The sequence below is a fragment of the Salmo trutta genome, chromosome 3 (genome assembly GCF_901001165.1).
Source record: "Salmo trutta chromosome 3, fSalTru1.1, whole genome shotgun sequence".
In the NCBI taxonomy this organism is placed as follows: Eukaryota; Metazoa; Chordata; class Actinopteri; order Salmoniformes; family Salmonidae; genus Salmo; species Salmo trutta.
Window position 1 is genome coordinate 64,305,520 of NC_042959.1, and position 11,754 is coordinate 64,317,273.

At 41.4% G+C, this 11,754-nt stretch overlaps 1 protein-coding gene across 2 annotated transcripts; it reads left to right on the forward strand.

Moving 5' to 3' along the window:
- The first annotated feature begins 63 nt into the window (after positions 1–63).
- On the forward strand, positions 64–11,748 carry LOC115183322 (mitochondrial import receptor subunit TOM40 homolog). Of its 2 annotated transcripts, XM_029744655.1 has the most exons (10): positions 64–127; positions 628–827; positions 7,982–8,049; positions 8,250–8,342; positions 8,449–8,550; positions 9,960–10,065; positions 10,292–10,414; positions 10,517–10,593; positions 10,902–11,004; positions 11,163–11,302. In XM_029744655.1, the coding sequence occupies exons 2-10, from the start codon at positions 629–631 to the stop codon at positions 11,300–11,302; spliced, it is 1,011 nt and encodes a 336-aa protein (XP_029600515.1). In that variant the 5' UTR covers positions 64–127; position 628. The 2 variants fall into 2 exon arrangements, with proteins under 2 accessions (XP_029600515.1, XP_029600522.1); XM_029744662.1 differs by lacking the exon at positions 64–127 and having other exon boundaries at positions 629–827; positions 11,163–11,748.
- Positions 11,749–11,754: the final 6 nt, after the last annotated feature.

Consider the following 11,754-nt stretch of genomic DNA (forward strand, 5'->3'; position numbering starts at 1 on the left):
TGTAGGTACACTACCCAATCCATGGGGTTATAGGGGACGATGGGCGGGCCTAAATGCGCACCGGAAGGTTGTGGAACTTTGCCGGTGTGTGGCTAGAATTACCGCCGAACACGCACGAAAAGTCAACGTGAGTAGCTCACTATCACATTTGAAGGATAGTTGCATGAAACGGACGACTGTAAAATCGTATGTCTTCATTATAGAAAGCTGATGGTGTTACAGTTTTGTCTGAGGCATGTGCAGTGCTGCAATTGTTATCGCTAGCAACATTAGCAAGCGAACGTTAGCTCAGTCAGTGACTGTCAGTCAAGTCGACCAGATCTCAGAGCATTTCCTATTTGTCTGTACATAAAACCAATACACTCCATTAAGTATGATACAGTATCTTACGTTTGGTATGGTTGCATAAGACAGATGGTTACTTAAGGCCAAAACGAAAGGTGATTGTGGTTGGTATGGGTGGGCATATGCTATCCAGCTAACGTTACGTTACCCTTTGGCCTTGACCTAGCTGTGCTAGTCTTTGTCCCAGTTAATGCATAGAGTTGGATAACTAGCTACTAACTATTTACATAACATCAAGTATCTCATCCCATCTCTCTCTTTGTCTCTCTCATTCTGCTTCAGCATGGGCAGTGTGTTGGCTGCCAGCTCCCCTGCCCCAGGCAGTGGCGTTGTCCAGGGGGCACCTGGGTTGGTGTCAGTCCCCCCAGGGTTCTCCATGCCCTCCGTCCCTCCCCCCTCTGTCCCCGGACAGCCAGCAGGTGAGACGGGGAGCCCCCTCCCCAACCCTGGTACCTATGAGGAGTGTCATCGCAAGTGCAAAGGTAAGGATCATACAGTCATGTAATGCGGTATGTCATCAGAGTTGTACAGGTGCATCCTTCCTGTTCGAATAGGCTGGGCAATGACATGGCAGATTTGATGCTCTATCATTTATTTGAGAGGTGTGTTTTTCCTCAGAATTAAAAAAGTGTTGGCCCCATATTTTAGATTGTGTTCAAATAAAACATTGTTTGCATTGAACAGTTTCTGTTCTGACCATAGACTTGGACTACTCTAGTGCACAAAAGCCAGTTTTAGCAAGGGCAGCACCATTGAGGGCTTAAACCATTTTGAAATCAACTCGGTTGGACTTGCTATTGGTAAAGGAAGGATCACATAATTCCTTCCAGGTCATCAGGAGGGATCAGCCAATGAATTATGCGTGTGAGCAAACATTCATTAACTGCAGGTGGCAGTAAATCACCAACATTTATTTTATACCTGTTCAAATAACTCACTCCATGTGGCAAATTGCACCCTTTCAGTTTGTTTACCAACTCAGTTAGTAGAAGATGAAAATTCACTACTTCCAAATGGAGTTGGCCTCAATGGCGACGACCTTGCTCTCAGACGCCATAATGGGACCGATATAAAGTTGTCCTCTAACTACAGTGGGGGGGAAGTATTTGATCCCCCTGCTGATTTTGTACGTTTGCCCACTTACAAAGAAATGATCAGTCTATAATTTTAATAGTAGGTTTATTTGAACAGTGAGAGACAGAATAACAACAAAAAAATCCAGAAAAACGCATGTCAAAAATGTTAGAAAATTATTTGCATTTTAATGAGGGAAATAAGTATTTGACCCCTCTGCAAAACAAGGCAAAACCCTTGTTGGCAATCACAGAGGTCAGACGTTTCTTGTATTTGGCCACCAGGTTTGCACACATCTCAGGAGGGATTTTGTCCCACTCCTCTTTGCAGATCTTCTCCAAGTCATTAAGGTTTCGAGGCTGACGTTTGGCAACTTGAACCTTCAGCTCCCTCCACAGATTTTCTATGGGATTAAGGTCTGGAGACTGGCTAGGCCACTCCAGGACCTTAATGTGCTTCTTCTTGAGCCACTCCTTTGTTGCCTTGGCCGTGTGTTTTGGGTCATTGTCATGCTGGAATACCCATCCACGACCCATTTTCAATGCCCTGGCTGAGGGAAGGAGGTTCTCACCCAAGATTTGACGGTACATGGCCCCGTCCATCGTCCCTTTGATGCAGTGAAGTTGTCCTGTCCCCTTAGCAGAAAAACACCCCCAAAGCATAATGTTTCCACCTCCATGTTTGACAGTGGAGATGGTGTTCTTGGGGTCATAGGCAGCATTCCTCCTCCTCCAAACACGGCGAGTTGAGTTGATGTCAAAGAGCTCCATTTTGGTCTCATCTGACCACAACACTTTCACCAGTTGTCCTCTGAGTCATTCAGATGTTCATTGGCAAACTTCAGACCGGCATGTATATGTATTCTTGAGCAGGGGGACCTTGCGGGCGCTGCAGGATTTCAGTCCTTCACGGCGTAGTGTGTTACCAATTGTTTTCTTGGTGACTATGGTCCCAGCTGCCTTGAGATCATTGACAAGATCCTCCCGTGTAGTTCTGGGCTGATTCCTCACCTTTCTCATGATCATTGCAACTCCACGAGGTGAGATCTTGCATGGAGCCCCAGGCCGAGGGATATTGACAGTTCTTTTGTGTTTCTTCCATTTGCGAATAATCGCACCAAATGTTGTCACCTTCTCACCAAGCTGCTTGGCGATGGTCTTGTAGCCCATTCCAGCCTTGTGTAGGTCTACAATCTTGTCCCTGACATCCTTGGAGAGCTCTTTGGTCTTGGCCATGGTGGAGAGTTTGGAATCTGATTGATTGATTGCTTCTGTGGACAGGTGTCTTTTTTACAGGTAACAAGCTACGGTTAGGAGGAGGCCGGGAAAAGATGGCGGCGAGTGCAGACGAGATTTCAGCTTGCTCCGAGTAACCTTAACTTTTATCCCTCTCAAAATTACTTAAATGTAACAGAACTTGGCTTATAGTAAACACAATAGAGAACAACGCTTAGTTGACCGATAATTTGATCTGGAACTTTGAGAAATGGAAGGAAAAAATGTGCGAAAGAGCAAAGGGAGGAGAAGGCAGTTGCTTGCTGAGCACTCATACGTTGGAGAAAAACCGCCACCTGACTCCTCGGGAGAAGAAATGGAGGATTCTGGACATTCGGTTGATTCTGAAAATGCAGTCAATAGTCCTGCACCCAAAAAGACACAGAAAGAATTGCCTTTGCGCGAACTACAGGTCAACATAATCGATGCTGTCTCTGCAAAGATAAACGAAAGAGCCGATGGTCTGGAGAAAATGATACGCGAAAACACATAAAAAATTGTTGACCTCGAGACCTCTCTGAATCATGCATACAAGAGTATCGAAGAGCTTAAACTTGCAAACACTGCTACGTCTGAGAAATGCACTGCTCAGGAGAAGACCATCGCAGACATGCAAGAGCGCTTATCGGAAGCAGAGCGATACCGGAGAAGGTGGGGGCTATGGCTTTACGGTGTCCCCGAGGACCAAGATGAGAATGTGAAGCGCTTAGTAAGAGACATCTGTAACCGTGTGGCACCGGACTTCCCCGATGGATATATGGCTGTGGATGTCGCTCATCGTATTGGGAAGAAACAAGATGCCATCCATCGTCAGCCGCTCGATCATCATCCAGTTTGCTTTTTGCACAGCGAGAAATGTTTGGAAGAAAGCAAAAGGAAAGCGCCTTTCTGAAAGAGAGAGAACTTAGATTCGGTGAGGACTTGACTACAGCAGACAAGGCAGCAAAGGCAAAATTGTAGCCTCTTGTACAACAGGCCCGAAATCAAGAAAAGGGTGGATACTACAGGGGAATCGGAGCCTTTTTCGCCAACGGAAAAGAATTACGACCGGGGTGATTTGTTCTGTCTGTAGGTTTACAAGGTAGCTCCTTCCCCACTGCAAACTGAACGCTCTAGTTTTGAAACATGGTGTTACTGTTTTACAAGTTAAGACTTCTGTTAATACATATATGAAGCAACTTTTTATAGAGAGGGTAAAGTTGAGATTGCATAGGATTTTTCTTTCTATTCTATAGATATGGACTTGAAGTTTATGTCAATCAATGCTAGGGGAATACGAAACCTGTTAAAGAGAAAAGCTTTTTTGTTTTGTTTTGTAAGGACTGCAACGCAGATCTTGTATTCGTTCAAGAAACACATTCATGCAAAGAGGACTATAATTATTGGAGAAATCAGTGGGGCAGTGACATTTTTTTGGCCCACGGGACTAATCGTTCAGCTGGGGTTGCAATTTTAGCACACAATTTCAAAGGGAAATTTTTGTTTACTCAAATGGACTCCAATGGACATTGGCTAGTAGTGGTCATCAACCACATAGACAGATTATTTGTGTTGTGTAATGTATATGGATACTGTTCTAGTCCTCCAAATAACTTACTTCTAGAGGAAATTGAAGAAATTCTTAAGTCTTCTGAGAAAATATCCATCCAGTCAGATTATAGTTGGTGGAGATTTTAATATGGTTTATTCTAATGAGACTGATAGATTGCCTAACATTGGTGTGAACAAGTTGGTGAATTTCTGCCAAAGCCTGGACTTAATTGACATATGGAGAGTAAAAAACCCTGGAGAAATACAATACACATGGAGTAATAGAGATCGTTCCTTACAATCAAGAATTGATTTGTGGGTGATAACCTCTAGTCTTGAGCCCAACACTGTAGAGGTAAAAATACTGCCTGCAGTCCTGACGGATCATAAAGTCATATGGTTGACTGCAAGAATGTGCAGTAATGATGGTTAGAATTACTCTGGTGGTTAGTGGAAATTAAATAACTCATTGTTATTGCATGATGATTTAAAAAATGTGATTTAAGAATCTAATTTCTGTTTACTGGAGTTTAGCTACATCTAATGCAGAATATGGGAAATATTGGGAACTGCTGAAATTTCAAATCTGCTCAGCCTGTATTACTTATGGAAAACTGCTTGCTTTAAGGAGGAGATGTGAGGTAGCTGAAGTCTCTAAAACAATTGCCGATATCACAGAGATTGAGCATCTTGATCTTAATGAGAAAGCTAAATTGAATGATTTACAGAATCAACTAGATACATTGTATGAGGAAAAGGCTAGAGGAGCTTTCATAAGATCTAGAAAACAATGGCTTGAAAAAGGGGAAAAGAACAGTAGATACTTTTTTAATTTGGAAAAGAGGAGAGGGGAACTCAACACACTTCAGAAAGTTAAGATTAATGGGGATACCACTGAGGATAGAGAGTTGTTATAAGACTTTACCACTAAGTTTTATGAGAATCTTTACTCCTTAGATAACAATTTGAGTGACTCTAAGGATCTCCTTGATTCTATAGAGAATGTTAATTCGCTTAGTGAAGAACTCAATCAGTCTTGTTGCCAAGATTTATCCATTATGGACATCCAGTACGGGGTTGCTCAGTTAAAAAATAACAAATCTCCAGGTTGTGATGGATTAACCTCTGAATTTTACAAAACCTTCTTTGAAGAAATGGCACCTTTTTTACTTGAAACCTTTAAGGGGGCTATAAAGAAGGGAGAACTACCTGCCTCTCTGAAGCAAGGGGTTATTACTCTTATACCTAAACCACACAAGGATGTCCTAAGTATTGATAATTGGTGTCCAATCATACTCCTAAATAACGACTACAAAATTATAGCCTTAATCTTTGCAAAAAGGTTAAAGTCTTGCTTAATTGATCTGATTGATGAATGTCAATCAGGGTTTATGAAAGGGCGCCATATATCTAATAATCTGAGGCTGGTGTTAGACTTGGTTGAGGATTGTGATCTATTAGATGACTTCCCTGTTATCCTATTTTTGGATTTTCAGAAAGCATTTGATACAGTAAGTCACAATTTTATCTTTGATTGTCTTAAGCGTTTGAAATTTGGTCGTTTTTGGTTGTTGATGCTATTAGAACTCTGTATAATGGTGGCAATAGCTGTATCAAACTCTGTCATGAAACATCCTCGAGGTTTAACATTTACAAAGGAATATGACAAGGTTGTCCAATTTCACCTTTTTTTATTTTTGTTAGTATCTCAAATGTTATGCTCATTAGTTCATAAAAGTCAATTTGAAGGCATTACATTCCAGGCCAGAGAGATCAAGATATCCCAACTGGCGGATGACATCTCACTTTTTTCAAAAAATGTGTCTCAAGCTAGATTAGCATTGGATATCGTGAAGCAGTTCTCCAATCTCAGGTTTGGCATTAAATCTTTCCAAATGTGAGATGTTTGTTTTGAAAGGAGCTGTTAATCCAGCAGATTGTAACATCTCTGAAAAAGATACTGTAACCTACCTTGGTGTAAAGATCACCAAAAATCTTAAGGCTATGAATGATCTTAATTTGAACCCTGTAACTGAATGTCACACAAAATTATCCTCATGGTTAAGGAGGGATTTAAGTCTTCAAGGAAGGGTGCTTTTATCCAAAGCTGAGGGGCTATCTTGTGCATCCTATCGTTTTTCATCTATTGATGTTCCCAAATCCACTTGCTGTACCTTAGATAGGCTTTTGTACAACTTCATATGGAAAAACAAGCCACATAAGATAAAAAGAGATGTTATCACCAACAGGGTTTGTGATGGCGGTCTAAATGTCTTAGATTTCACTCTTTTCAATCAGATATCAAAGGTCAACTGGATTAAAAGATCGTTTCTGGAATATTATACCTCATTTTGTTTTTCAGAAGCTCGGAGGGCTTAATTTTTTACTACAATGTCCATATATTGTGGGTAAACTTCCTGTGAAACTGGCAGATTTTCACAAGCAGGCTTTAATGTGCTGGGCTTTGTTGTATAAACAACTTTTCACCTCAAATGTTTTATATGGAACAATGGGTCGATATTATATAGAAACAAGATGTTATTTAACCATAAATGGTTCTCGAAAAACATTGTCCTTGTCAGCCAATTAGTTAATATTAGTGGGAATCTATTTACACGGAGAGAATTTATGGAAAGATACAACTTTGAGGTTTCAAGCAAGGAATATGACACTGTTATTAAAGCTATACCTAGTGGGATAAAAACTTTACTTCAGAATAATGCATATTTTGGAATATCTCCGATTGTAAGCGATATTCAGGTGAATGGCATTGGTCTACTAGATACGAAATTCAACCATCGTTTATTAAGGGATATTTTCTACAGGAAGTCTATTCCCTCTGCGATATTCTGTTGGGCTTCATCGTTTGATGTAAACTGGCGCCGTGCTTGGCTCACTCCACACACATTTATGGTGACCAATAAAGTAAAGGAGATCTCCTTTAAGATAATTCATAGATTCTATCCGTGTAATAGCTTAATTTCTAAATATATACTTGATGTTACCAGTGAATGCAGTTTTTGTGAGCTAGAAACTGAATCTATTGAACACTTATTCTGTAATTGTTTTTATAGTGAAGTGTTCTGGACTGCTGTAAAAATACATCTTGGCCTCAAATTGCATACAACCATTGAAATTTCTAAGTTTGACATATTTTACTACACTGATTACACAATTGAACGTGAGTATGTCATAAATCTCTTATTAGGAAAATATTTCATACACAAATCCAAATTTATGAAGAAAAAGCCCCTTTTCTTAGTTTTCCAAATCAGATAAAAAAAAATATTTAGTCTTTAAAACGTATACAAAACAAAATGTCAATTTTTTTATTTGATATAATGTGGAATAGTTTTTCTTTTTCTCATTTCTTTCGAATCCCTCTGGCTGTTATGTATGTTTTGCATGTTAAAATTAAAATAAAAAAATAAAAAAGCTGAGGTTAGGAGCACTCCCTTTAAGAGTGTGCTCCTAATCGCAGCTCGTTACCTGTATAAAAGACACCTGGGAGCCAGAAATCTTTCTGATTGAGAGGGGGTCAAATACTTATTTCCCTCATTAAAATGCAAATCAATTTATAAAACTTCTGAGATGTGTTTTTCTGGATATTTTTGTTATTCTGTCTCTCACTGTTCAATAAACCTTCCATTAAAATTAGACTGATCCTTTCTTTGTCAGTGGGCAAACGTACAAAATCAGCAGGGGATCAAACACTTTTTTTCCCCCACTGTATCTCTGTGGTTATAACGCCGTTTCAGAGGTGGTCCCCATCCAGATGGAAGGAGTGCGACTGGTAGTCAACAAGGGCCTGAGTAATCACTTCCAGGTCAGTTGTGGAGCTAGAGGAATATATATTCTAGATGCAGCCAGTAAATTAAAGCCAGCGTTAGTATGCATTCTGTTGCAGCTATTATAAAATGAAAATGAACTATCTAACCCTCAAGGCGGTGATTGTCCAATTTCATATGGATCAGAATACTATATTGTTTGCAACTTTATTGGATATCTGCTGTATCTGTTCTACAGGTCAGTCACACAGTCACTCTCAGCACCTTGGCTGAATCTGGCTACCGGTTTGGTGCCACCTACGTGGGCACTCAACAGACGGGACCTGCTGAGGTAAACTGTCACTTGTCTGGTCTGGAAATCGTCTCTCAGCCACTTTACCATAATATTATTATACTCTAATAATTTTGTTTCATGTGTTGACCCCTCCCCCCCCAAGTCCTTCCCAGTCATGGTGGGAGACATGGACAGCACCGGTAGTCTGAACGCCCAGGTTATCCACCAACTCACCAGCGCTGTGCGCTCCAAAATAGCCATCCAGGTACGTCACTGTGAAGAACGCCACACCAGGATCAGGAAGTTTATGTACACTACCGTTCAAAAGTTTGGGGTCACTTAGAAATGTCCTTGTTTTTGAAAGGAAAGCAAAAGGTTTCCCTTAAAATAACATCAAATTGATCAGAAAGACGTTGTAAATGACTATTGTAGCTGGAACCGGCTGATATATATATTTTTTTAATGGAATATCTACGTATGCGTACAGAGGCCCATTATCAGCAACCATCACTCCTGTGTTCCAATGGCACGTTGTGTTAGCTAATCCAAGTTTATCATTTTAAAAGGCTAATTGATCATTAGAAAACCCTTTTGCAGTTATGTTAGCACAGCTGAAAACTTGTCCTAATTAAAGAAGCAATAAAACTGTCCTTCTTTAGACTAGTTGAATATCTGGAGCATCAGCATTTGTGGGTTCGATTACAGGCTCAAAATGGCTAGAAACGAAGAAGTTTCTTCTAAAACTCGTCAGTCTATTCTTGTTCTGAGAAATGAAGGCTATTCCATGCGAGAAATTGCCAAGAAACTGAAGATCTCGTACAATGCTGTGTACTACTCCCTTCACAGAACAGTGCAAACTGTCTAACCAGAATAGAAAGTGGGAGGCCCCGGTGCACAACTGAGCAAGAGGACAAGTACATTAGTGTCTAGTTTGAGAAACAGATGCCTCTCAAGTCCTCAACTGGCAGCTTCATTAAATAGTACCCGCAAAACCAGTCTCAAACTAGACACTAATGTACTTGTCCTCTTGCTCAGTTATGCACCGGGGCCTCCCACTCTTTCTATTCTGGTTAGAGCCAGTTTGTGCTGTTCTGTGAAGGGAGTAGTACACAGCGTTGTACGAGATCTTCAGTTTCTTGGCCATTTCTCGCATGGAATAGCCTTCATTTCTCAGAACAAGAGTAGATGGACGAGTTTCAGAAGAAAGTGCTTTATTTCTAGCCATTTTGAGCCTGTAATCGAAGCCACAAATGCTGATGCTCCAGATATTCAACTAGTCTAAAGGCCAGTTTTATTGCTTCTTTAATCAGGACAAGTTTTCAGCTGTGCTAACATAATTGGAAAGGGTTTTGTAATGATCAATTAGCCTTTTAAAATGATAAATTTGGATTAGCTAACACAACGTGCCATTGGAACACAGGAGTGATGGTTGCTGATAATGGGCCTCTGTACGCATACGTAGATATTCCATTAAATATCAGCCATTTCCAGCTACACTAGTCATTTGTCTACACTGTATTTCTGATCAATTTGATGTTAATTTCATGGACAACAATGTTTTTCTTTCAAAAACAAGGACATTTCTAAGTGACCCCAAACTTTTGAATGGTAGTGTATATTCAACTTACTGTTTATTAATCTGTGCATTTCCAATAATGCGTTTGTTATATCAAGACTCAGCAGCACAAGTTTGTGAACTGGCAGTGTGACCTGGAGTACCGCGGTGACGACTTCACCTCTGCTGTTACCCTGGGCAACCCAGACGTCCTCCTCGGCTCTGGTAGGATTGTTTTCTCATCAAAGACTTCACTGGTGGTCCATGATGCTGCAAAACGACTCATCACTTACAGCAATAATGTTCTTGTTACCCAGCCTTTTGACCACACGTTATGATGGGCTCTGTAAATGGAGTGAACAGGCTGGTTATTATTCAGACATGAGTCCTTTATTCTTGTGCTCTACTGTAACATCTATGATGACCGTGATGAAGATGTTGCTGTCCTCAGGTATTATCGTGGCTCACTACCTCCAGTCCATCAGTCCAGCCCTGGCGTTGGGAGGAGAGCTGGTCTACCACCGGAGGCCTGGGGAGGAGGGAGCAGTCACCTCCCTAATGGGCAGATACACAGGTGAGACCCACTCTGACCCGCATCACCTCACCTTCTGTTAGAGCCAGGAGTTTTTTACTGGTCAGGTCACTGAGATGAATATTCTTCTTGTTTTTCCTCCAGGCAATAATTATGTTGCCACATTGACTCTAGGAGGTGCTGGTGCTCATGCAACATACTACCACAGAGCCAATGACCAGGTACCCAAACTAAGCTATCCTATCACCTTGCCCCCAGTCTAGACCACAAAACTCCCCAAGCTTTAGTGTGGATCACTGTGCAAAATAGTTGGGAATCCACTGGTAGCCTACCATCTCTAGACCACGACTATAGGCACAGTACCATCCCTCTCCTATGAGTTGAGTGCTTAGTGGAAAGTTTGACCATGCTAATGGACCACTCCTTTTCTGACATGGAGGTGTTAGCCCACGGAAATACTTGAGGCTATGTAGCACCACAGTGCTAAGTCTGTTTGCGAGACCATCTTGTTGTCCTTCTACCAACTCAGCTGCAGCTGGGGGTGGAGTTTGAGGGCAGCATGCGGACACAGGAGACCGCAGTATCGTTTGGGTACCAGCTGGACCTCCCTAAAGCCAACCTGCTTTTTAAAGGTAAGCCACTGTCTTTCCCTCTACAGCACAGCTATTCAGTCAGACCTCTTGGGTGAATTGATCCATTTCATGTCATTGATTGGCCAGAGTTCATCCACCTGCTGTCCCAGGTCTGAATTATTTCCTGATCAGTCCCTCCCCTCCATCCCTGTCTCCAGGTTCGGTAGACAGTAACTGGGTGGTGGGGGCAGTCCTGGAGAAGAAGCTGCTGCCCCTACCTCTCTCCTTGGCCCTGGGAGCCTTCCTTAACCAAAAGAAGAACAAGTTCCAGTGTGGCTTCAACGTCACCGTCGGCTAGACCTCCACAGACCTCCTCCAGCTGCCTCCGACACACTGGGCCATGCTTGGACCAGCACTTGTCATGTATGTATCTACTGGATGCAGAGACTCTCCTATGCTGTGAGTTGTGGGGCAGAGAGTTACTCTATACCAAGGAGCCAGGCCTACATATTGTAGCACAAGTCTATTTCCTTCTACTGAAAACCTCATACATTTGTCAATTTTCAAACAATACATTCTTTAGGAAAGGAAAAAAAAGCTATATTTTACTATTAACGAATATATAATTACCAAACTTCAGAAGCATTTTGAATACATTTTTGGTCCTAGAGTCATGAAATGTTCAGAGTACACAGTGCAGTTACTGCTTTTAATACATGTAACAAACATTGGCAGAAATGGAGTTGAGGTTTTCACCAGACCGTGATGAAATGTATTTAGAATCATAAATAAACAACTTTTGTATTTTTG

Coding starts and splice junctions, on each gene's coding strand:
- LOC115183322 (XM_029744655.1), top strand. CDS start 629: ATGGGCAGTGTGTTGGCTGCCAGCTCCCCTGCCCCAGGCAGTGGCGTT. Junction 8,343..8,448: donor AACAGACGGGACCTGCTGAG/GTAAACTGTCAC, acceptor TCCCCCCCCAAG/TCCTTCCCAGTCATGGTGGG. Junction 10,594..10,901: donor ACCACAGAGCCAATGACCAG/GTACCCAAACTA, acceptor CTACCAACTCAG/CTGCAGCTGGGGGTGGAGTT.